Source organism: Nerophis lumbriciformis, linkage group LG14 (genome assembly GCF_033978685.3).
Source record: "Nerophis lumbriciformis linkage group LG14, RoL_Nlum_v2.1, whole genome shotgun sequence".
In the NCBI taxonomy this organism is placed as follows: Eukaryota; Metazoa; Chordata; class Actinopteri; order Syngnathiformes; family Syngnathidae; genus Nerophis; species Nerophis lumbriciformis.
The window spans coordinates 14,262,356-14,289,540 of NC_084561.2; the positions used below are offsets into that span (position 1 = coordinate 14,262,356).

The window sequence follows — 27,185 nt, forward strand, 5'->3', positions numbered from 1 at the left end:
TCATGTGGAGTGCAGGGATGAGAGAGCTGTGAGCGTGTCGTCCCTCGTTTGTTGCAACTCCAGTGGGTCGGCGCTAGTAGTTGCCGGTGAGGAATGCATGATAAGACCTGATAAGTCCGAAAGAGAAAGAGATGATACAAGGGTATCTTCTCAAAGACCCTACCTGGTGGTTCTTTGACTGCACTGCAAGCTTGTTCTGGGTCGTCTTCAGTCATATGCAGGATTCTCACAGGATTGAGGCAAGAATATTTGCTATAAATGGTTCCAGGCCTTTTTGCACATTTTCACAAAATAGGATTATTAACACTCTAGACATGAATTAACAACCATATAGTCACCTTTACATTTGTTTTACCCGATATAGCAACCTTGAGTGGATTTGACAGGAGAGTAAAGTACCATATTTTTCGGACTATAGAGCATATATATATATATATATATATATATATATATATATATATATATATGTGTATATAGCGGGGGTGTATATTGTAGCATCCCGGAAGAGTTAGTGCTGCAAGGGGTTCTGGGTATTTGTTCTGTTGTGTTTATGTTGTGTTACGGTGCGGATGTTCTCCCGAAATGTGTTTGTCATTCTTGTTTGGTGTGGGTTCACAGTGTGGCGCATATTTGTAACAGTGTTAAAGTTGTTTATACGACCTGTATATGTGACCTGTATGGCTGTTGACCAAGTATGTCTTGCATTCACTTGTGTGTGTGAAAAGCCATAGATATTATGTGATTGGGCCGGCACGCAAAGGCAGTGCCTTTAAGGTTTATTGGCGCTCTGTACTTCTCCCTACGTCCGTGTACACAGCGGCGTTTTAAAAAGTCATGAATTTTACTTTTTGAAACCGATACCGATCATTTCCGATATTACATTTTTAGGCATTTATCGGCCGATAATATCGGCAGTCCGATATTATCAAACATCTCTAAAGATTATCCACCGTGTTGTTAGCGTTGTTCATCCTTAACCCAGAAAACGGAAGTCCCGCTTTGTGATTATTTCTATGGATCGCCACAACAAGATAATAGAGACAAAGAGTGCAAATACTGCGCTGTAATATGAATAAGACATACATAAGACAACATTAATTAGACTGCAAAACAATACAAAATTGATAAGTCACATGAACTAATATTTTACGTGACAACTTTCTGACATGAAAAAAAAAAAATGTAAAAAAAAAAAAAAGGTTTACTTTTAAAATTAAAAAAATACAAATTTAAAGCTTAATAAACAAGTTTTGTTCTCCTCCAACAACACCATGTGGGGTTCAGTGGCCAACAAAGATAAACACAAGTGATACCTCACTCATCTAATACACAGGCTTTGTACCTCACTGCATACTTACCAACCCTCCCGATTTTACCGGGAGACTCCCGAATTTCAGTGCCCCTCCCGAAAATCTCCCGGGGCAACCATTCTCCCGAATTTCTCCCGATTTCCACTTAAAGGCACTGCCTTTAGCGTCCTCTACAACCTGTCGTCACGTCCGCTTTTCCCCCATACAAACAGCGTGCCGGCCCAGTTACATAATATATGAGGCTTTTACACACACATAAGTGAATGCAAGGCATACTTGATCAACAGCTATACAGGTCACTATACAGGTCACACTGAGGGTGGCCGTATAAACAACTTTAACACTCTTACAAATATGCGCCACACTGTGAACCCACACCAAACAATAATGACAAACACATTTCGGGAGAACATCCGCACCGTAACACAACATAAACACAACAGAACAAATACCCAGAATCCCTTGCAGCACTAACTCTTCCGGGACGCTACAATATACACTCCCCGCTATCACCAAACCCCGCCTCCCCAACCCTGCCTACCTCAACCCCCCCATCTCCCGAATTCGGAGGTCTCAAGGTTGGCAAGTATGCCTCACTGACAGTGTGCTGTCACTTTACAGCCCCGCATTCAATGACTTGGTGTTGGTATCGTGCTGGATTGAGATGACAAAACATTTTACTTGGGAACACTGACCAGAGTTAGAAATTAAAATAACGGATGCGTGACCATCCCAGGATTAAGATGACTTAACTCAAAATACATGGTTTCTAAATATGAATGGGAACTGACGACAAGACATCGTAAACAAGCCCTATTTACGGCAATGTTCTCGGCACACGTTTCACAGACCGCACAGCCGGTGAGGAAAGGGGCGGGGCAGTGACATGATGCTGTGTTTCGCTTTCAAAATTAAAGCATGTCAAATCAAATTATGTATTGTTCTCCTCTACAGTATTATTATATATATATTTTATATTACACCCGGTTCAGACGACTATAAGTCGTTCTGCTTCAGTATGGTTGCTCAGCAATGTGGAGATGTTATTGATGAGGCAGGAGTCGAACATGAAATGCATAAATAGTTTTAACCTGAAAGTACCTGTAAACAAAGGACTCGTCGCCATGACGCTGGAAGAAAGTTAATCCGGCGGAAACGGAAATCGCGCTTATTGAGTATTTGTATCGATTGCCAGTACATATGAATCGAAAATAGGACAATATGAGACATGATTATGACTTAACTTAGGCCGGAAATATGGACAACTTGCTTTAAGAATCTATTTTACATTTAAAATCTCCGATAAAGTGAAGCCGGGCAATTTGGAGCATGAGTTACCCCCCCTAGGTTTTTATGTAATGTTTGGAATTAGTTAAAATGCTTAAAACGTTATTCCGGGAAACGTCCGAAATGGGATAAGGAACAACTGATTAGACTTTGGACCTGATCCAGATCATGTCTACTATGTTACATTACTCTTTTTGCTTGTATCTTATGTCCGCAAGTAAACTCTGTGCTTTACCTAAAAGGGGTTGGAATGTGGGAGTATAGCATACTCCCTTTTTACCTTATCAGTATTAGAACAATGAGGCTGTATTCCTTTCTGGGCAGGGTGGGGGCTGTTTTCGTATTTAATAAGTTGTCACTTCCCGTTTGATTTTCAGACCACTTCGAGATGCTGGTATTAGCGCATTTGTAAGGACTGGTCTCCTTAAGCTTTACTAAAACTTGATAATATTCCTATTCTGTCTTGATGGTCCTTCTTACTCAACATATATGTCATCTGAAAGAACTCGGGATTGACCAGTGACTTTAATCCCCTGAGAGGAAGACTGGTCAGACGCAACAATATATATATATATATATATATATATATATACATATACATATATATAAATAAAACGGGGACCCCTGCTGTAGATAGCTCAAAAAAGATCCAGTCCAGGTCACCGCCTGGATTCAGCAAATCTTTAGGTTTGGGATGTAGGGGCCTGGGGGCAGGGGTGGGGGTTACTGGGGTTATACTGATACCAATAATTTGAGTTCAAATGTCATTATTATTGAAAAATGTTGGGAATTTGCTTCTAGGGATTTAAAAAAAAATTTTACAAACATTTTTTAGAACTTAATGCAGCAACTTTAGAAAAACTACCACGCTGCAGTCGTATAAAGTCTGAAGAAAAGCTAGTTATTTGCTGGATGTACCGACGAGAAACTGTAACAAAAGTATCAATCCCATCAAGCCAGTATCGATCCAATACCAAAACCCACCTTGGTATCGATGCTATTGATATTTACACCCAACCCCTGCCTGGCGGAGGTCTGTACTCTCTGAGTGCTTTTCTAGTTTATTTTGAATTGTTTACAATATCAACCGACAGCTTATAGACAAATAAGAAGGTTAAAGTTACAGTCTACTAAACATTAAAGGCCTACTGAAATGCGATTTTCTTATTTAAACGGGGATAGCAGGTCCATTCTATGTGTCATACTTGATCATTTCGCGATATTGCCATATTTTTGCTGAAAGGAATTAGTAGAGAACATCGACGATAAAGTTCGCAACTTTTGGTTGCTGATAAAAAAGCCTTGCCTGTACCGGAAGTAGCAGACGAGTAGCATGACGTCACAGGTTGTGGAGCTCCTCACATCTGCACATTGTTTACAATCATGGCCACCAGCAGCGAGAGCGATTCGGACCGAGAAAGCGACGATTTCCCCATTAATTTGAGCGAGGATGAAAGATTTGTGGATGAGGAAAGTGAGAGTGAAGGACTAGAGGGCAGTGGGAGCGATTCAGATATGGAAGATGCTGTGAGAGGCGGGTGGGACCTGATATTCAGCTGGGAATGACTAAAACAGTAAATAAACACAAGACATATATATACTCTATTAGCCACAACACAACCAGGCTTATATTTAATATGCCACAAATTAATCCCGCATAACAAACACCTCCCCCCTCCCGTCCATATAACCCGCCAATACAACTCAAACACATGCACAACACACTCAATCCCACAGCCCAAAGTACCGTTCACCTCCCCAAAGTTCATACAGCACATATATTTCCCCAAAGTCCCCAAAATTACGTACGTGACATGCACATAGCGGCACGCACGTACGGGCAAGCGATCAAATGTTTGGAAGCCGCAGCTGCATGCGTACTCACGGTACCGCGTCTGCGCATCCAACTCAAAGTCCTCCTGGTAAGAGTCTCTGTTGTCCCAGTTCTCCACAGTCCAATGGTAAAGCTTGACTGTCATCTTCCGGGAATGTAAACAATGAAACACCGGCTGTGTTATCCGGCACAACACCTGCCGCAATACACCGCTTCCAACCTACAGCTTTCTTCTTTGCTGTCTCCATTATTCATTGAACAAATTGCAAAAGATTCACCAACACAGATGTCCAGAATACTGTGGAATTTTGCGACGAAAACAGACGACTTAATAGCTGGCCACCATGCTGTCCCAAAATGTTCTCTACAATCCGTGACGTCACGCGCAGGCGTCATCATACCGAGACGTTTTCAGCAGGATATTTTGCGCAAAATTTAAAATTGCACTTTAGTAAGCTAACCCGGCCGTATTAGCATGTGTTGAAATGTTAAGATTTCATCATTGATATATAAACTATCAGACTTCGTGGTCGGTAGTAGTGGGTTTCAGTAGGTCTTTAATATGCAGCCAGAGGTCGAAATGCACAATGACAATGTTATGTTTTAAAGTTAAAGTCCCAACCATAGTCACACACACACACACTAGGAGTGGTGAAATTATTCCTCTGCATTTGACCCCTCCCCATGTTCATCCCCTGGGAGGTGAGGGGAGCAGTGAGCAGCAGCGGTGGCCCCGCTCGGGAATAATTTTCGTGATTTAACCCCCAATTCCAACCCTTGATGCTGAGTGCCAAGCAAGGAGGCAATGGGTCCCATTTTTATAGTGTTTTTGGTATGACTCGGCCGGGGTTTGAACTCCCGACCTCCCGATCTCAGGGCGGACACTTTAACCACAAGGCCATCCAATCAGAATCCAGCTAGCTTTTTGCCAGCGCTGTATGAATCCTGCCGGAGGCCTTCTGACCCGACATTAGCGGCGGCTGTGCAGTTTAACAGACGGAGGACATTCAGTTAACGGACAGTTGCGATAGCCGACCAGATCACAAGTTGTTGACAGTAACCTCATGTTGAACGTGACTGTGATTGGTTACTCACTTGTCACTCCCAGGTATTCAATCACAAGTTGTGATTTACGAAAGCAGAAAGTGGCACCGGAGCCATACCCGGCCAGCGGAGAAATCAGCGGTCCTTACTTTTCTAACCAACAAAGTAGCAGAGCAAAACGTTGATGAGGTGGCAGATATAACGGTTTGCCTGCCACTTCCTCTCAAATCAATCAACGACAAGCGGTATTGTGAGTTCAAATATATTTTTTCACATTGACAGTACCACGTCCGATGCGGGTTTATATTTCTTTATCTTTGCAGTCGGTGGTTAAGATGTGACGTGGCAATACAGGGGATGGTTGTCATATCAGGGGCCGTATTTATCAAGCATCTTAGAATTACTCCTATGACAGGGGTCGGCAACCTTTACCAGTCAAAGAGCCATTTTGACCAGTTTCACAAATTAAAGTAAACAATGGGAGCCACAAAAATCTTTTGAAATTTAACATGAAATAACACTGTATACGAAGTTGTTTATTTGCTTTGTGCTATGTATTAACCAAGGGTCTCAAACACGCGGCCCGCACCTTAACATGAAAATGTAATGGTAGTGCGGCCCGCGGGTTTTATATGAAGGACGCTTGACAGCGTCATACTTGCCAAGCCGTAGTCTGTCCTGTTCTCCGGCGTACTACTACTTTCAGGGCAACTATTCTCCCAAACGTGCCGTGATGGTACAGCATTTAGCACTCACTACAACCAATGTGCCGACCCAGCCAAATGATGTATGGGGCTTCTGCTTCAACATGAAAGTGACAGCAAAGCATACTTGGTCAACAACCAAACAGGTTACACTGACGGTGGCTGTATAAAAAAACTTTAACACTCTTACTAATAATGCGCCACACTGTGAACCCACACCAAACAGGAATGACAAACACATTTCGGGAGAACATCTGCACCGTAACACAACATAAACACAACAAAACAAATACCCAGAATCCCATGCAGCCCTAACTCTTCCAGGCTACATTATACACCCACACCCCCTACCAAACCCCGCCCACCTCAACCGACGCACAGAGAGGGGGGGTTGATGTGTGAGGGAGCAGGGTTGGGGTGGGGGCGGGGTTTGGTGGTAGCAGGGGTGTATAATGGAGCCCGGAAGAGTCAGGGCTGCATGGGATTCTGGGTATTTGTTCTGTTGTGTTTATGTTGTGTTAAGGTGCAGATGTTCTCCCGAAATGTGTTTGTCATTCTTGTTTGGTTTTGGTTCAAAGTGTGGCGCATTATTAGTAAGAGTGTTAAAGTTGTTTTATATGGCCACCGTCAGTGTAACCTGTGTGGTTGTTGACCAAGTATGCCTTGCTGTCACTTGTGTGTGCTAGCAGAAAAAGTATACAATAAAAGGCTGGGCTGGCACGCTGATAATGCAGATTGTTGAGGGTACTAAATGCTGTACCGTGACGGCATGCCTTTATTGTCATTGCAAGGGCGAAAATCGGAGAATATTAATTACGGTAGACGAGAGGCACTGAAATCCAGAAGTCTTCCGGAAAAATCAGGGGGCCGGCAAATATGCAGCTGAGCCGCATCAGAGTGATCAAAGAGCCGCATGCGGCTCCGGAGCCGTGGGTTGCCGACCCCTGTCCTAAGAAGTCTGCTAAGAGTTGACTTATGAGTAAAGAAATTATTCGCTGAAAGCTGCACTTAAAAGTTAGTTATCAAGCGTCTTACTCACACTTTCAGCGAAGTGTAGGACTGAATCTTAAGTGTCGCACTCAGAGCTGAATTACGACATCACTATGTGCCGTAAACGGAATTTTAGGTGACGTAATTTCTGTGTCCATAGAAATGATCAATCACGGAAGGGAATCCCTTGTCTAAGAGTAAAGAAATATCTTAGAAATATTTAAGTGGACAATGGGAGTGTATATTTTGACAATAAACTACAAAATAATACAAAACAAACAAACAATATTGGCAATGAATCAAAAATAAATGTTTCCTTTTCTTTCCAATTCATTTTCCCAGTGGCGAGATATCGAAGCGTTGTGGTGACCTTTAGTTCTGCTGTGAAAGCTCTGCTGCGTGATGTTGCTGATGAGATGACGCCCCTTATTTAAATCTGTGACAAAAATAATACCTGCTCTGTCTAAGCCAGCATGCGGCTCTTTAGCGCCGCCCTAGTGGCTCTCTGGAGCTTTTTAAAAAAATGTATGAAAAATGGAAAAAGATGAGGGGAAAAAAATCTATTTTTGTTTTAATATGGTTCTGTAGGAGGACAAACATGACACAAACCTCCCTAATTGTTACAAAGCACACTGTTTATATTAAACATGCATCACTGATTCGAGTATTTGGCAAACGCCGTTTTGTCCTACTAATTTTGGCGGTCCTTGAATTTACCGTAGTTTGTTTACATGTATTACTTTCTTCGACTTTCTAGGACGTGTATTATGCCACTTATTTTTCTGTCTCATTTTGTCCACCAAACTTTTAAGGTTGTGCATGAAAGGTGAGTTTTGTTGATGTTATTGACTTGTGTGGAGTGCCAATCAGACATATTTGGTCACTGCATGACTGCAAGCTAATCGATGCTAACAGGCTATTTAGGCTAGCTCTATGTACATATTGCATCGTTATGCCTCATTTGTAGCTATATTTGAGGTCATTTAGTTTCCTTTAAGTCCTCTTAATTCCATGACACACTATCTGTATGTAATATGGCTTTTAATTTTTTGCGGCTCCAGACAGATTTGTTTTTGTATTTTTGGTCCAATATGGCTCTTTCAACATTTTGGGTTGCCGACCCCTGGTCTAAACGATACCGTTTGATCAGCTGCTCGTCCTCAAACAAAGCCAGGACATCCTTCCGCTCCCTGAATGTTCGCGCAGGTCTCTCTCGCCTCAGTATTATCCCCCGCTGGCAACTCCTAACCACTTAGGACACCTCTGAAGGTCTCTTAAATATCGTGGAGAGTAGGAGTGATTCTTAGACTTAAGAACATTAATAAATCAATCAATCAATCAATGTTTATTTATATAGCCCTAAATCACAAGTGTCTCAAAGGGCTGCACAAGCCACAACGACATCCTCGGTACAAAGCCCACATAAGGGCAAGGAAAAACTCACCCCAGTGGGACGTCAATGTGAATGACTATGAGAAACCTTGGAGAGGACCGCATATGTGGGTAACCCCCCTCTAGGGGAGACCGAATGCAATGGATGTCGAGTGGGTCTGACATAATATTGTGAGAGTCCAGTCCATAGTGGATCCAACATAATAGTAAGAGTCCAGTCCATAGTGGGGCCAGTAGGACACCATCCCGAGCGGAGACGAGTCAGCAGCGCAGAGATGTTCCCAACCGATGCACAGGCGAGCGGTCCACCCCGGGTCCCGACTCTGGACAGCCAGCACTTCATCCACGGCCACCGGACCTGTCCCCCCCCCCCCCCCCCCCCCCTCCACAAGGACAAGGGAGAGGGGAGCAGACGGGAAAAGAAAAGAAACGGCAGATCAACTGGTCTAAAAGGGTGGTCTATTTAAAGGCTAGAGTATACAAATGAGTTTTAAGATGGGACTTAAATGCTTCTACTGAGGTAGCATCTCTAACTGTTACCGGGAGGGCATTCCAGAGTACTGGAACCCGAATAGAAAACGCTCTATAGCCCGCAGACTTTTTTTGGGCTCTGGGAATCACTAATAAGCCGGAGTTCTTTGAACACAGATTTCTTGCCGGGACATATGGTACAATATAGGCTGGAGCTAGACCGTGTAGTATTTTATACGTAAGTAGTAAAACCTTAAAGTCGCATCTTAAGTGCACAGGAAGCCAGTGCAGGTGAGCCAGTATAGGCGTAATATGATCAAACTTTCTTGTTCTTGTCAAAAGTCTAGCAGCCGCTTTTTGTACCAATTGTAATCTTTTAATGCTAGACATAGGGAGACCCGAAAATAATACGTTACAGTAGTCGAGATGAGACGTAACGAACGCATGAATAATGATCTCAGCGTCGCTAGTGGATAAAATAGAACTAATTTTAGCGATATTACGGAGATAAAAGAAGGCCGTTTTAGTAACACTCTTAATGTGTGACTCAAAGGAGAGAGTTGGGTCGAAGATAATACCCAGATTCTTTACTGAGTCGCCTTGTGTAATTGTTTGGTTGTCAAATGTTAAGGTGGTATTATTAAATAAATGTCGGTGTTTAGCAGGACCGATAATCAGCATTTCCGTTTTCTTGGCGTTGAGTTGCAAGAAGTTAGCGGACATCCATTGTTTAATTTCATTAAGACACGCCTCCAGCTGACTACAATCCAGCGTGTTGGTCAGCTTTAGGGGCATGTAGAGTTGGGTGTCATCAGCATAACAGTGAAAGCTAACACCGTATTGGCGTATGATGTCACCTAGCATGTAAATACTAAAGAGTGCAGGGCCAAGAACCGAACCCTGAGGAACTCCGCACGTTACCTTAACATAGTCCGAGGTCACATTGTTATGGGAGACGCACTGCATCCTGTCAGTAAGATAAGAGTTAAACCACGACAAGGCTAAGTCTGACATACCAATACGTGTTTTGATACGCTCTAATAAAATATTATGATCGACGGTATCGAAAGCAGCGCTAAGATCAAGAAGCAGCAACATAGATGACACATCAGAATCCATCGTTAGCAGTAGATCATTAGTCATTTTTGCGAGGGCTGTCTCCGTAGAGTGATTTGCCCTGAAAGAAATAGCTTTTATTCTTAAGTTTGAGGGTAGGACTAAATTTCGCAAATTCTCAGGACTTAAGTGTAAAATGGCACTCTAAGACGCTTGATAAATACGGCCCCAGATCTGCAAGATGTGGACTCTTTCCGCAGAGAAATTAGTCATACCAGTTCGAAAAAAACATTTCCAGCTGAGTTGGAATGGTAAATTCACTCTTGTTTGGTTCTACAGTTTTTTTGTAAGTGGAGATGTATCCTCTACCAGAATCTCTGTTTTGAAATCAAACCTTTTCTGGGTGGTCGTGCGTTGTTTTACCAGTCTGTGCTAGGTCTGTCTTCACTTTCTATGTTCAAGTCTGGAGAAGTTCTATTAAAATGGGTGGGACGTAATAGTGGAACCAAATGTTCGAAGAAATTACCCCAATATGGGAATATAGTAATATAATGGATGTTACTTATTTTAATTGGCCTTGTAAAAAGTGCATTGGACCAAGTTGTTTTAAGCATAAGCTGTCATAGGTAGTGTAAAATTGCACAGCAATGACTTTGACATGTTGATGTACGAGATATTTAAATAGTGGTCATAACACTTGCCAAGTGCTGCTCTGTCTGTGTCTCATTGAAAACCACCGACTCGAACGCGCAGGTCCATTTGCACATTGAGTTGATGTTAATGGCATTGAATTTGTTGACTTGGATCACGGTCAAATCCTCTTTTTACGTCAGTTTGACAGGAATAGTCAGAGTTCTTCAAACAAACATTTTTTTTTCCAAAGAAAGGGGGGGGGGAATCTCTGGTTATATGCTGAAGAGGCCTTTTGGAAATGGTCTAGTGTCAATGAGGTCATCAGAAATGCCAAGAACATCTAAGAGACTAAACTTGAAAATGAACTTGGAAAGTCGTTCTGACTTTTACAAAATCCTCAACATCCATCCAGGGCCTTTTCTGGAAGGGGCCCTGTTTTGGAGTGTCGAAGTGCATGTAGATTAATGAAAAGACGTGTGAAATTTCCCTGCACCGTCGCTGATAACAATACATTGGCAAATTTTGCAGACATTCACAAAGTCATCCGTGAGTGATGGGTTTGTAAACAGAAGCTGTACAGGTGTCAGGAAAATACAGTAGAACCTGTATGTCAGAGTTTGTTGGTGGCGAACCCCAAGATGCAGAGATGGCGGCAGGCTTGGTTCAAGAAAACATGATTTAATTTAACACTATAGCAAAAAAACAAACAAAAGGGTACAAACAAAAGGTGCGCACAAGGCAGAGAACTAACTTGGCTATGAACTAAAATAGCACAAAGGCTAACTGTCGACAAGAAACAAAAACACTTACTGTGACACGAAGGAACTATGACATGAGCAGAGTGAACAAAAGTAGACAGAGCTACAACGACAAGTATTATGACAGGTAGTAGTCACATCAACAATGACAATAATCCAGCACTGACTGGAGGGGAAGGCAGGTTTAAATAGCAGCTGGCTGATTGACACCAGGTGTGGCCAGGTGCCAATCAGCCACAGCTGAGGGGAAGCAGCACTCAGGGAGACAATCAGGAAATGAAGACAAAATAAAAGCGCTGACAGAAAACTAAGACAAACGCAGAGGAAAAACTAAAACACAGTCAAACTGTCAGGGACACGCCTTACCGTAGCCCCCCTTCCTATAACGGATACCAGACGTTCTAGAAAACCCACCCCCCCCCCAAAAAAACAGTCCAAAGTCACGGGAGGGTGGAGGGAGGACAAGGAGGTGGGCCGCCAGGCCAAGTGTCCCCGCAACCAGCGAGGAAGAGTCAGGTGGCGACAACGAGTTGAACGGCGCTGCAATTGGCGAGGCGGTCGCCCATGAAACGACCACATCCGTGGCCGACAAGAGGATGGTGGCGCCGTGTGCTGCTGGCCCACCGGAGAGGAGGATGGTGGCGCCGTCTGCTGCTGGCCCACCGGAGAGGAGGATGGTGGCGCCGTCTGCTGCTGGCCCACCGGAGAGGAGGATAGTGGTGGCGCCCTCTGCTGGCCCACCAGAGAGGATGTGGTGGTGCCCTCTGCTGGCCCACCGGAGAGGATGGTGGTGGCGCCCTCTGCTGGCCCACCGGAGAGGATGGTGGTGCCGTAGGTTGTAGACCGACCGGAGTGCATGGTGGTGCCGTAGGTTGTAGACCCACCGGAGATGATGGTGGTGCCGTAGGTTGTAGACCCACCGGAGTGCATGGTGGTGCCGTAGCTTGTAGACCCACCGGAGATGATGGCGCCGTCGGTTGCAGGCCCACCGGACTGCATGGTGGCGTCTGCCGGCCCACCGGACTGCATGGTGGCGTCTGCCGGCCCAAGAGCGTTGACAGGAAATGACAGAGGAAAAACCAAAACACAGTCAAACCGTCAGGGACAAGCCTGACACTGTATTTACAAACCTTTCATTGCACCAGCTTTTCGATCCCCAGACTGGAGATAAACATGCAAATATGCTTTTCTTAGTGTATGAAAGTTTCAACCATTGTGTTCTTCTATGATCCATTGTCAAAGAATCCGATCGGGACTCAAAATCGGATTGGATTTGATGCCATAAAATCGGATTGGGATCAGAGGCCAAAATGCTGATTGGAACATCTCAAGTTCAAAGTGTACAAACTTTTACTTTTGTCGAGGCTGGAACCTATTATTCATGTTTACATTGTTTACTATGGAGATAATTGCTTCATTATGCAAACATTTCTATTTATGGACCCTGTTCAAGAACCAATTAAGTTTGTAAATCAAGATTCTTCTAGATATACATTTATGTTTTAAGAATATTTTTTTAACAATACATTCTCCCTAAATTCAGTTTAGTACTAAATATTCAAGTTTGAATAAAAACGTAATAAGATTGTTTCACATAAATAAAATAGTGTGAGCATTTTTTGCAATGGGGGGCGCCAAAATACAATTCTGCTTAGGGCCCCAATTTAGCCAGGAGCGGCCCTGCATCCATCCAAACATTTTCTATACAGTCAGTTGTCCTCTATAGCTCATTACTCATGAGTAGGCTGGAGCCTATCCCTGAACTGGTCACCAGTCAATCACATGGCACATATAGACAGCCTTTACCAATTATCATTAGTAAAATAATACAAAACCCCAAACCAGTGAAGTTGGCACGTTGTGTAAATCGTAAATAAAAACAGAATACAATGATTTGCAAATCCTTTTCAACCTATATTCAATTGAACAGACTGCAAAGACAAGATACTTAACATTCGAACTGGAAAAATGTGTTATTTTTTTGCAAATATTAGCTCATTTGGAATTTGATGCCTGCAACATGTTTCAAAAAAGCTGGCACAAGTGGCAAAAAAGACTGAGAAAGTCATCAAACATTTATTTGGAACATCTCACAGGTGAACAGGCTAATTGGGAACAGGTGGGTGCCATGATTGGGTATATAAAAGCAGCTTCCATGAAACACTCAGTCATTCACAAACAAGGATGGGGCGAGGGTCACCACTTTGTGAACAAATGCGTGAGCAAATTGTCGAACACTTTAAGAACAACATTTCCCAACGAACTATTGCAAGGAATTTAGGGATTTCACCATTTACTGTCCGTAATATCATCAAAAGGTTTAGAGAATCTGGAGGAATCACTGCACGTAAGCGATGATATTGTGGACTTTCGATCCCTCAGGCGGTACTGCATCAAAAAGCGACATTAGTGTGTAAAGGATATCACCACATGGACTCAGGAACAGTTCAGAAAACCACTGTCAGTAACTACACTTTGTCGCTACATCTGTAAGTGCAAGTTAAAACTCCACTATGCAAAACAAAAGCCATTTATCAACAACACCCACAAACGCAGCCGGATTCACTGGGCCCAAGCTCAACTAAAAGATGGACTGATGCAAAGTTGAAAAGTGTTCTGTGGTCTGACGAGTCCACATTTCAAATTATTTTAGGAAACTGGACGTCGTGTCCTCCGGAACAAAGAGGCGCAAAGTTAAAAAACCAGCATCTGTGATGGTATGGGGGTGTATTAGTGCCCAAGGCATGGGTAGCTTACACATCTGTGAAGGCACCATTAATGCTTAAAGGTACATACAGGTTTTGGAGCAACATATGTTGCCATCCAAGCAACGTTATCATGGACACCCCTGCTTATTTCAGCAAGACAATGCCAAGCCACATGTTACAACAGCGTGGCTTCATAGTAAAAGAGTGCGGGTACTAGACTGGCCTGCATGTAGTCCAGACCTGTCTCCCATTGAAAATGCCTAAAATACGACAACGGAGACCCCCGGCCTGTTGAACAACTTAAGCTGTACATCAAGCAAGAATGGGAAAGAATTCCACCTGAAAAGCTTCAAAAGTGTGTCTCCTCAGTTCCCAAACGTTTACTGAGTGTTGTTAAAAGGAAAGGCCATGTAACACAGTGGTAAAAATGCCCCTGTGCCAACTTTTTTGCAATGTGTTGCTGCCATTCAATTCTAAGTTAATGATTATTTGCAAAAAAAAATTAAGTTGATCAGTTCAAACAAATATATTGTCTTTGCAGTCCATTCAATTGAATATAAGCTGAAAATGATTTGCAAATCATTGTATTCTGTTTTTATTTACAATTTACACAACGGGCCAACTTCACTGGTTTTGAGTTTTCTTTGTTAAAAATACACCAGATTTGGTTATTCATTCATACGTACCGACCGGCTCATGAGCTTTGTTTCCTTGACCATGTGTGCAAACATCCTCAGACAAAATAGCTCACCTTATTGTGGTGCTTTTTTTTTTTCAAGAGTTTCTTTTCATACAACTGGAGAAGTTAAAAGGAAATTAGACAGTGGCTCAGTAACCTGTCAATCACTGTCATCTGTAGGGATGGGCGTGGCCACCGTGTCAGCAGCTCGGATTCTGGAAGGCCAAATGGAGGGGAACGCGGGGGAGGAGACAGTATTGGCGATGGACACCTTTCCGTATGTGGCACTTTCCAAGGTGAGAACACAATACCAGTGATCATTTAACACACAAAAGAGGAAAAAGCTGAATATTAAAAACAACGTTTTGTCTAATGCAATAATAAAATAGGAAAAAAAAAAAAAAATTCAGACAGTTCTGGAATTGGATCTAATTGTCCTGCAAGTTTATAGTTCCTGTACATGAAAGTACCCTTGAGCTGCGGAGCACTTCTTCCGTGTGTCCATTTTTTCGACATGTTCTCTGTACATGTTGCATCTCGCCTCGTACCTTCCCACAAAGACTTCAGCCCTCAAACAGTCCAACGAGGAGGGATTTAGTAAAAGTCAACAATTAGAGTTAAAACGCTGACATTGTGGCAACACTAAGAGAAAGTCGGTTAAAAAGCGGGATCAAAGTTGTATCCAACATCATCTTTAATTATGATAATCATAGAGAGCGTGAAAGTTTAAAACTATACTCAGGATGGGGTAAAGGTTTACTAGGAAGACCGAGTCCAGGGGTGTCCAAACTTTTTCCCATTGAGGGCCGCACACTGAAAAATGAAAGCCCATTTTTTATATTTTTCATTTTCAAAACCAATACAATATATACATATATGTTTAACCATTTTGGCTCCCCTGTATTTTGGTGAATGTTTAAGGTCCCAAAAGGATCTCAGTCATTAAAGTGTTAAGAACAAGTCAGATTTACTTTCAACGTTAAAAGTTAAAAGACATAACGTTTATTTTCAAATTTTTGGTATTTTTGTGAAAGAAAAACCCTATTTTTATGGCAAAAAAACAAAATATGCATTTTTTTCAACCGAATCGCGACTCTTATTCATCCCGATTGTAAATCGATTCATAATTTAAATTTTGTTTAAATATATATATATATATATATATATATATATATATATATATATATATATATATATATACACACACATATGCAGATATATATACCAACATATATCAATATATATATTTATGCATACACAAACATTTATATAGATATGATATATGTGTATATATATATATATATATATATATATATATATATATATATATATATATATATATATATGTTTATATGTATATGTTTGTATATATGTATGTATGATACATAAATATATATATATATATATATATATATATATATATATATATATATATATATATATATGTCTTAATTAGATTATCCAAAAAATTGTGCTCGATACCGTGGTGGAGCGCAATATATGCATGTGTGGGAAAAAAATCACAAGACTACCTCATCTCTACAGGCCTGTTTCATGAGGGGTTCCCTCAATCATCAGGAGATTTTAATAGAAGCATTCACATACCATGGTTTATATAGGGCACAGAACGGGTAGGTACAGGCAGGCGGAGGGGCGTGGTGATTGGCTCATGTGTTACCTAGGAGGTCACATGCATATATATATATATATATATATATATATATACATCAGGCTAGAATTAAGGTTTTAGAATGGCCTTCCCAAAGTCCTGACTTAAACGTGTGGACAATGCTGAAGAAACAAGTCCATGTCAAAAAACCAACACATTTAGCTGAACTGCACCAAATTTGTCAAGAGGACAGAAGCTTGTGGATGGCTACCAAAAGCGCCTTATTGCAGTGAAACTTGCCAAGGGACATGTAACCAAATATTAACATTGCTGTATGTATACTTTTGACCCAGCAGATATGGTCACATATTCTGTAGACCCATAATAAATTCATAAAAGAACCAAACTTCATGAATGTTTTTTGTGACCAACAAGTATGTGCTCCAATCACCCTATCACAAATAGCTGTAGAAAGTATTGGAAACTCAAGACAGCCATGACATTATGTTCTTTACAAGCGTACGTAAACTTTTGGTCGCGACTGTATATTGTGTGTGTTTACCAAATGTATTTCCCTCTCCAGACTTACAGCGTGGACAAGCAGGTAGCAGACAGCGCGAGCACGGCTACAGCCTACCACTGTGGCGTCAAAGCCAACGCTAAAACGGTGGGGCTGAGCGGCCGCGCGGTGGCCTACGAGTGCAACACTACCTTTGGAAATGAGGTCTACTCCGTACTGCGACGTGCTAAGGCCGAAGGTGAGAGATGCACGTGCTGCGTAATGGAAAGCGGGAAGTTCAACGGGTCCAAGTGTTACAACTCTTATCCGTATAAAAGGATTAATAAAACAATCATCTGATAAGGATTGTACTGGATTATTAAAATCCACAGTTCAATGTTCAGAGGAGGACTAATCTGGTGATAATTAAATAATTAACAAGTCAATGTTTGATGGGAATCAGCATTGAACTTTCTTTGTTACAATGTACGGAGGTATTTGTCAGTGACAGCAGTGGGTAGCCACCGTGTGGCACCCAAGAACCAAACGCGGGTTCAGCATCTTGCTCAGTGAAGCATCCTTGTTAAGTTAAGTTAAAGTTAAAGTACCAATGATAGTCACGCACACACTAGGTGTGGTGAAATGTGTCCTCCGCATTTGACCCATCCCCTTGTTCGCCCCCTGGGAGGTGAGGGGAGCAGTGAGCAGCAGCGGTGGCCGCGCCCGGGAATCATTTTTGGTGATTTAACCCCCAATTCCAACCCTTGATGCTGAGTGCCAAGCAGGGAGGTAATGGGTCCCATTTTTATAGTCTTTGGTATGACTCGGCCGGGGTTTGAACTCACGACCTACCGACCTGAGTCCGCCTGAATTTCGGGAGATTTTCGGGAGATAATTTGTCCCGGGAGGTTTTCGGGAGAGGCGCTGAATTTCGGGAGTCTCCCGGAAAATCCGGGAGGGTTGGCAAGTATGGTTATAAATGCAGTTTTTTTTTGGTTGCAAAAAAACACTTTTCTCTCAATAGATAGATTTGAAAAAAAGTGCCGGTCATGTTATAGCTGCTCTCCTGTCCGTGCATTGAACTTGCATTCGTGGTCCCGTGATTTTTCCGCGTTCAACAGTAGTGAAGTGAATTATATTTTATGTAGCGCTTTTCTCTAGCGACTCAAAGCGCTTTACATAGTAGAATAGAATAGAAAGTACTTTATTGATCCCTGGGGGAAATTCAGCACCACAGCGCTCACAATAGACAAGAATAATAATAAATAATATAATATATATAATAAATTATATATATAATATATAAATAATATAAAAATATTCTACATATACTACATATACGCTACATTTAAGTGCAGTCAAGAAGGAACATATGCATTAGATAGATAGATAGTACCGTATTTTTCGGAGTATAAGTCGCACCTGCCGAAAATGCATAATATAGAAGGAAAAAAACATATATAAGTCGCACTGGAGCCCGGCCAAACTATAAAAAAAACTGCGACTTGTAAAAATACGGTACTTTATTGATTCCTTCAGGAGAGTTCCCTCAGGAAAATTAAAAAATTAATTATAATTAATTATTGAAAATTATACAGTGAAACCCAATATCAAAGTTACATTTAAACCAGCGTGGGTGGCACTGGGAGCAGGTGGGTAAAGTGTCTTGCCCAAGGACACAACGGCAGTGACTAGGATAGCGGAAGTGGGAATCGAACCTGGAACCCTCAAGCTGGCACGGCCACTCTACCAACCGAGCTTTAATGCAAAAATTATAGGGCCGTAATGAAGCAATAATACTTCAGCAGTTCCTGTAATCCTCTTTATTTTACGGTTTTGGACCCAAAACTATGAAAAAAAAAAAAACAAGCACTTTTTTAAATAGCAAATATATATTTTTAAAAAGTGCAACATTCGAACATACTCCATGTAATTGAAGTGTCGACAGGAAAGTGTCTGACATCACCTCTGCAAACATCTCAAATGTGACCACAAAACCACAAATACCCATTACCAGTACTAGTAATTATATGTGGCTAATTCCTTACTCTGTATATTAAAAAAAAAAAAAATCAAAAATATTTCCTTTTTGCTTAAAAATAACGTGTGGGTGGTCCAAGTTGCATCAGCTTTCAGCAAAAGTACCTAATTTGTTCTCCTTGTCCAGGTAAATCCGTGGGTATTGTGACCACCACCCGGGTGCAGCACGCCTCCCCGGCCGCGGCTTACGCCCACTCGGTCAGCCGCAGCTGGTACAGTGATGCCGACCTTCCGAGCAGCGCTCGCCACCAGGGTTGTGTGGACATCGCTACCCAGCTGGTCACCAACGTCGACATTGATGTATGTGACACCAGTTCTTTTTTAAATATATAATCATTATGCTGTCTTAGTCACGCCCCGTAATTTGGAATTCCAACTCTCTAATTGTTACTGACTTACTGTAAATTGTCATACTATTGGGTACGTTTTTACTATCTTATGACTTGGGATTTGGACTGTACGACTTCACAGAAGTCTGCTGTATCAGCTGACGCAAAGCCAGCCCACAACAGCTGGTTACCCAATTTGTTCCCCCCTCAGGGGATCCAATTGGCTCATCTGATGTCTTCTTTGACTAAAGTCATCCAGGGAACCTTATTTATTCTGCCAACTCCCGTTTCTTCATCCGAATGCCAAATTACAAGCCACTTTTAACCTCGGTTTCATGCCCTTGGTTTTCCATGTATGATCGTAAACTCGAAAGGCATGGCGCCATGTTGCCAAAAATCAAACATACCGTTTAGAGTGCCGAAGAAATACGAGGTTACCCTTCTTTTTTTTTTCTCGACTAAGACTGTCTAATCCTGCTTGGCCAAGGTTGTGTTCAAGTACTGTCATACAAACGGCATTCGCATATTTTTACAGAGGTTATGTAATAGAGCCGGAAATGTGAATGAGACATTGTCGCACCTTGATTGTTTATGCAGATTATACAGCAACACATGCAAAATAGCATCGCAGCTTCAAAATACTTATTTCATTTACCGTAGTTTTCGGAGTATAAGTCACACCCGCCAAAAATGCATAATAAAGAAGGAAAAAACATATATAAGTCGCACTGGAGTATAAGTCGCATTTTTTGGGGACATTTATTTGATAAAACCCAACACCAAGAATAGACATTTGAAAGGCAATTTAAAATAAATAAAGAATAGTGAACAACAGGCTGAATAAGTGTACGTTATATGAGGCATAAATAACCAACTGAGAACGTGCCTGGTATGTTAACGTAACATATTATGGTAAGAGTCATTCAAATAACTATAACATATAGAACATGCCATACGTTTACCAAACAATCTGTCACTCCTAATCTGATGAAATCTTATACGTCCGGTCTCTTACGTGAATGAGCTAAATAATATTATTTGATATTTTACGGTAATGTGTTAATAATTCCACACATAAGTCGCTCCTGAGTATAAGTCGCACATTCCGGCCAAACTATGAAAAAAAATGCGACTTATAGTCTGAAAAATACGGTACACAGTTTGATTGATTGATTGGGACTTTTATTAGTAGATTGCACAGCACAGTACATATTCCGTGCAATTGACCACTAAATGGTAACACCCGAATAAGTTTTTCAACTTGTTTAAGTCGGGGTCCACGTTAATCAATTCATGGTATAAATATATACTATCAGCATAATACAGTCATCACACAAGTTAATCATCAGAGTATATACATTGAATTATTTACATTATTTACAATCCGGGGGGTGGGATGTGGAGGGGGTTGGGGCGGGGGAAGTAAGTACTAAACTTGCTAACTCCCTGTTCTATCAACGCCATTGTCTTCATTCCTACTTTTTTGTGTGTATTTTTTTAGTTTGTGTGATTTTTTTTTAAATAACTCGATTGACTCGAACCGGAATTGAATTAGATGAAACACACAAGAAACTAATTGTTGTTGTTTTTTCCAGTGCAAAATAACTAAATGAACTAAAAAATAAATAAAGTGGAACCTCGATTTACGTACTTTCAAGTGGTTCTAGAACAGTGTTCGTAAATAAGGCACCCCTAAACGGACACATACTTTCATTTCTAAGTACAAATCCTTGAATTTAAATTGATGCATGTTCGACCTAAATGCAAATCCTGAAAAATAAATTGTGAAGTGCAAAACAACACATTTAACATCATTAAAACATACAGGTAATTTACATATCCTCCTGATATATAACTATTTACGAGCACAGAAAATACATTTTACATTGTAATCTTATCAGTGGCGGAGCAGGAAGAACCTTGAAAAACATTTGCTGTGAAATGTCATCCACAAACACCGTCATTCATTTTATTCAGTCAATAATTGATATAATATTTACAGTAATTTGCACTTATTCACACACAACGTCCCCCCGCCACACGACCTTGTGTAGACTCACGGAAACACACTGCAAAAAGTCAGTGTTCGAAAACAAGAAACAAAATACAAAAATGAGGGGTATTTTATTTGAACTTAGCAAAATTATCTGCCAATAGAACAAAAACATTTGGCTTATCAAAACTTTCCAAAACAAGTAAAATTAGCTCACCTCAATTAACCCCAAAATACCTTAAAATAAGTATATTCTCTCTAATAACAAGTGCACTTTTCTTGGTAGGCAAAAAAAGAGACCTTTTTGCTCAACATGTTGAAAAATATTCTTAAATTAAGTAAATGCTAGTGCCATTATCTTGACATAATGATATGCGCTCGGCATCATGATTTTTTTTTTCATGCTTGAAGTAAGAAATCACTTTAATAAAGTAGTTTTATACTTGTGAGTGTTGATGACACAGTTTTGCAACAGTTGATATTCTAGTTTCAAGCATGTTTTACTCAATATAGGTCATAACAACTCAGCAACAAGCTGTAATATCTTACTGAGATCATTTAGGACCAAAACCCTTAAAACAAGTAAAACACTCTAACATAAAAGCGAGAAGAATTATCTTATCAGTCAGAAAATAAGCAAATATCACCCTTATTTGAGATATTTAATCTTACTTAGATTTCAGTTTTTGCAGTGCATGGCTGCCAGTTTGCCAGTTTACAGTATATGCACTGCAAAAAGTCAGTGTTCAAAAACAAGAAAAAAAAATACAAAAATGAGGGGTATTTTACTTGAACTAAGCAAAATTATCTGCCAATAGAACAAGAAAATGTGGCTTGTCAAGACTTTCCAAAACAAGTAAAATTAGCTAACCTCAATGAACCCAAAAATACCTTAAAATAAGTATATTCTCACTAATAACAAGTGCACTTTTCTTGGTAGAAAAAAAAGAGACCTTTTTGCTCAATATGTTGAAAAATATTCTTAAATGAAGTAAATGCTATAGCGACATTATCTTGACATAATGATATGCGCTCGGCATTACATTTCTTGAAACCAGCAAACTTATACTAAAAACTAATTTATTGTTCTTAATGGAAAGGCAATAAGGCAACCGCTTGTTACTCTCGGGGTCTCCAAGCCGCTCAGGCAAATCATTTTGTCTAAAAATGCATTTTTCCATCGACAACATGACATCATCGCACCAAGTGCGTGCTCTTTCAGTCAATTAGTGCGCATATATACAGCCCGGCCCCCGGCCAACATTTTTTTAAATTGTAATTTTGAAGAATTTATCTGAATGTGCATGAACTAATCCTGTTCAAAATTGTTTGAAATGTCACATGTTGAATGTTTAAATATTTTACTGTACTGTGCCAACTGTACTACTATATGAGTACGTATTTTCTATTGTTTCATTGAAAATAAAACAGCAAAGTCCATTTGGCTGTCATCCGTTTTAATTATGAGACACAATTTTGTCAAAATCATGATTTTTTTTTTTCATGCTTGAAATAAGAAATTATTACTTTAAAAAAGTAGTTTTATACTTGTGAGTGTTGATGACACAGCTTTGCAACTGTTGATATTCTAGTTTCAAGCATGTTTTACTCAATATAGGTCATCAAATCTCAGCAACAAGCTGTAATATCTTACTGAGATCATTTAGGACCAAAACACTTAAAACAAGTAAAACACTCTAACATAAAATCTGCTTAGTGAGAAGAATTATCTTATCAGGCAGAAAATAAGCAAATATCACCCTTATTTGAGACATTTAATCTTACTTAGATTTCAGTTTTTACAGTATGATGACTCCTGTTGTCTCTTTAAGGTGATCCTGGGAGGAGGAAGGATGTATATGACACCAAAAGGCACTTCGGACCCTGAATACCCAACCTCCAACTCTCGCAAGGGAGACCGCAAAGACCGAAGGAACCTTATAGACGTCTGGTTAAAGGCTAAACCAGTAGGATCATTTACAATCTTTTATTTATGTTTTTATTACACACACATTTCTTTTTTAATGGGTTGTCACATGATACGTCTTTCAGAACAAGAACTCCCACTATGTTTGGCACAGGAAGGAGTTTGATGCGGTAGACGTTAAAACGACTGACCGACTCATGGGTGGGTAAACTTCTGATTTGCACATTCACTACGAATAAGACACAAGCACGTGCAGTGGAAATGCATTGGCACCTACGCACATACGGTATCTATGTACCGGTTGCCATGCTGTTGACAGACAGAACTCTACGTTATCTGAGGTCGACTTTCATCTTTACGGCTATGTGAACTCGTCAACGTTGGATACCATAAATTTAAAGCTGCATGTCATTAACTCCCCTGACAATGTTGATAAGAACCCAAGGGCACGTTTCTTGCTCTAACGCAGGGGTGTCAAACGTTCCGGCCCACGGGATGAGTTTGCGAAGTATAAGAATTAGCCAAAATTTTGGAATGAAAGAAACTGCTGTTCTAAATGTGTCCACTGGATGTCACAATAGCAATTCTTTGTATCTTTGTAGATAATGCTACATACGTAACAAAAAGAATCCACCACATGATGTCGAGGAAAATGAGCAAACTACATAAATAACATCCTGTAATTTGATTTAGGTATTCATTTTTTACTTTGATAGATTGAAAATGAACACCAATGAGTTGACTAATGAACATTATCACATTTATTCAGAAAGCTTAAATAACGACAAATAAAGATAGAATACCATCCATCCATCCATCCATCTTCTTCCGCTTATCCGAGGTCAGGTCGCGGGGGATCCCGAGGCGTTCCCAGGCCAGCCAGGAGACATAGTCTTTCCAACGTGTCCTGGGTCTTCCCTGTGGCCTCCTACCGGTCGGACGTGCCCTAAACACCTCCCTAGAGAGGCGTTCGGGTGGCATCCTGACCAGATGCCCGAACCACCTCATCTGGCTCCTCTCGATGTGGAGCTCCACTTACTTTGAGCTCCACCCGGATGGCAGAGCTTCTCACCCTATCTCTAAGGGAGAGCCCCGCCACCGGGCGGAGGAAACTCATTTCGGCCACCTGTACCCGTGATCTTGTCCTTTCGGTCATAACCCAAAGCTCATGTTCATAGGTGAGGATGGGAATGTAGATCGACCGGTAAATTGAGAGCTTTGCCTTCCGGCTCAGCTCCTTCTTCACCACAACGGATCGATACAGCGTCCGCATTACTGAAGACGGCGCACCGATCCGCCTATCGATCTCACGATCCACTCTTCCCTCACTCGTGAACAAGACTCCGAGGTACTTGAACTCCTCCACTTGGGGCAGGGTCTCCTCCCCAACCCGGAGATAGCACTCCACCCATTTCCGGGCTAGAACCATGGACTCGGACTTGGAGGTGCTGATTCTCATCCCAGTCGCTTCACACTCGGCTGCGAACCGATCCAGTGAGAGCTGAAGATCCTGGCCAGATGAAGCCATCAGGACCACACCATCTGCAAAAAGCAGAGACCTAATCCTGCAGCCACCAAACTTGACTGCGCCTAGAAATTCTGTCCAGTTTCACTGGACGGTGTGGCGAAGTTGGTAGAGTGGCAGTGTTAGCAATCGGAGGGTTGCTGGTTACTGGGGTTCAATCCCCACCTTCTACCATCCTAGTCACGTTCGTTGTGTCCTTGGGCAAGACACTTCACACCTTGCTCCTGATGGCTGCTGGTTAGCGCCTTGCATGGCAGCTCCCGCCATCAGTGTGTGAATGTGTGTGTGAATGGGTGAATGTGGAAATACTGTCAAAGCGCTTTGAGTACCTTGAAGGTAGAAAAGCGCTATACAAGTATAACCCATTTATAATATGTCAGTGTAAAAAAAACAAAAAACAACAACATTCTGATTTGTACCGAATGTGCCTGTTCTATTTTTAAACAAAGAAAACAATCTGGATCGGTCTTTATTTTTACGTTATTCTCCCACTTGGGAGTAGATTTTTCTCCATGTGGCCCCCGATCTAAAATGAGTTTGACACCCCTGCTCTAACGCATACACAGATGCCCTTAACACAATTCATAGACACTTTGATGATATTCTAACGTTTGAAAAGTAAGCGTTTAGTGAGTGTCGGTAACTTCTTGCAAAGTTGTATCACTGTGTTATATCAGCGTTTCTTGTAAATCAAATCCGTACTTGTATTCGCACAATCAGTGCAAAGGAATCTGTTACGTACCTCAAACTATTAACAGATGCAGGTCTTCATTCAGTTTTGATCCTCAGCCAATTCGTGCAACCAACCGACCGACATTCTAACTGCCGTCATACCAAATTCTTTTTTAGAGTGTCACAAGTGAATCGGACCACTCACCATCTCAGTTAGTGAGCAACTGGGCGTTCAAAGCCAATCATTCTGCAATCACCTGTTAACAATTACCGTTCTTTAACTTTCTCCAAATTTCTGTTGCCAACCGCCCCAAATTGTTTTCTGCTGCAACACGATGGTGGTATTTAAGTTTTGGAACGTTTTCCTGTTACTATGGAAATGTAACCATGTTGTTAAAAGAAAAGACCCTCAATGGGCCGATTCATTAGGTACCCAACTTAAGAATGGGGAATTCCTTCAGAAAACAGCAGAATGAAGCAAGATTACTCTTCTTGTCGCTCAGATACACCACACACGGGTTATCCCTTATTAAAAGAAAAATGATACAATTAATTAATTTTTCAAACTGAAACTCACTGACTTTGGCTCATTTTCTGTGAAGAACATATATCAGAATACATATTTAATGACCACACACCATACACCCCCCTACACATTTATATTACATATAAGATGTCCGGGTCCACTGGACCCGGGGCTAATAGAAGTGTGGAAATTGATGTTTTGTGTACCACACACACACACACACACACACACACACACACACACACACACACACACACACACAGCAGGCCTAACAGGAGGAGGACAGAGTGTCGGTACACAGAACATCAGAGGGTCAAATGTGCGAGAAAATGAGAGCAGACAGTGTTGACAAACAATGTTGCAACCTTGTGTGGGAACCGCAGGTGCAGAAACACAAAAGAAGAATCCCTGTGGGATGCAGAAACTGGCAGAGAAATTTTCCGTGCAACGTTCACATTGTTGTTACTCAGCCAGCGTTTGTGGGTCTGATGGACCCGTTGCATTTTGTGGCTTTTAATGTCTCACAATCAAACACTTTTATGTTAAAATACTGAACAGACGTTTATTGGGATAAGGTAAACATCTGTTCAGTATTTTAACATTTTAACAAGTGTTTGATTGTGAGGCATTAAAAGCCACAAAATGCAACGGGTCCATCAGACCCACAAATGCTTGCTGAGTAACAAAAATATGAACATTACACAAGGGTTAATATATGGTCTTGTTCACTCACTTCTCTACTTCATCCCTGGCTAACAAGTTTTTCCGTTCAAGTTTTGGTTTTGGCTTCATCGCCATAGACTTTCATTTTTTAATGAAAGTCTTTGGTGCACGCTCTGACTTTCTAGAGCAGGGGTCACCAACGCGGGGGCCGCGGGCACCATGTCGCCCGTAAGGACCAGATGAGTAGCCCACTGGCCTGTTCTAAAAATAGCTCAAATAGCAGAACTTACCAGTGAGCTGCCTCTATTTTTTATATTTTATTTATTTACTAGCAGGCTGGTCTCGCTTTGCTCGACATTTTTCATTCTAAGAGAGACCAAACTCAAATAGAATTTGAAAATCCAAGAAAATATTTTAAAGACCTGGTCTTCACTCACTGACAAAGAAACAGATAACAGATTTGGTGTCCAGTTCAAAGTGTGACATGATTTATTTAAAAATTTGACAGTTTACTTTTGTTTTTTACATGAGTTTTT

The 27,185-nt window shown here is 41.2% G+C and overlaps 2 protein-coding genes across 2 annotated transcripts in view; one reads left to right on the forward strand and one right to left on the reverse strand.

Moving 5' to 3' along the window:
* Positions 1 to 25,600, reverse strand: LOC140679404 (uncharacterized). The gene is made up of 4 exons (XM_072914730.1): positions 25,531 to 25,600; positions 12,093 to 12,516; positions 164 to 270; positions 1 to 107 (listed from the first exon to the last, which is right to left on the reverse strand). The coding sequence occupies exons 2-4, from the start codon at positions 12,506 to 12,508 to the stop codon at positions 1 to 3; spliced, it is 630 nt and encodes a 209-aa protein (XP_072770831.1). The 5' UTR covers positions 12,509 to 12,516; positions 25,531 to 25,600.
* alpi.1 (alkaline phosphatase, intestinal, tandem duplicate 1) overlaps positions 1 to 27,185 on the forward strand; it is a 41,999-nt gene that overhangs the window by 2,059 nt on the left and 12,755 nt on the right. The window contains exons 3-7 of the mRNA XM_061976403.2: positions 15,047 to 15,162; positions 17,059 to 17,233; positions 19,142 to 19,314; positions 23,169 to 23,303; positions 23,389 to 23,464. Of these exons, the coding sequence (XP_061832387.1) occupies positions 15,047 to 15,162; positions 17,059 to 17,233; positions 19,142 to 19,314; positions 23,169 to 23,303; positions 23,389 to 23,464 (675 nt within the window). The remainder of the gene's footprint in view (positions 1 to 15,046; positions 15,163 to 17,058; positions 17,234 to 19,141; positions 19,315 to 23,168; positions 23,304 to 23,388; positions 23,465 to 27,185) is intronic.

Bases quoted from the DNA above. Each gene is read 5' to 3' on its own strand.
- LOC140679404 (XM_072914730.1), bottom strand. From the start codon at position 12,508: ATGCAGTCCGGTGGGCCGGCAGACGCCACCATGCAGTCCGGTGGGCCT. The intron at 271-12,092 runs GCACACGGCGCC...ATGTGCAAAAAG, and splicing joins TCCTCTCCGGTGGGCCAGCA to GCCTGGAACCATTTATAGCA. The intron at 108-163 runs GTAGGGTCTTTG...CGGACTTATCAG, and splicing joins TGCAGTCAAAGAACCACCAG to GTCTTATCATGCATTCCTCA.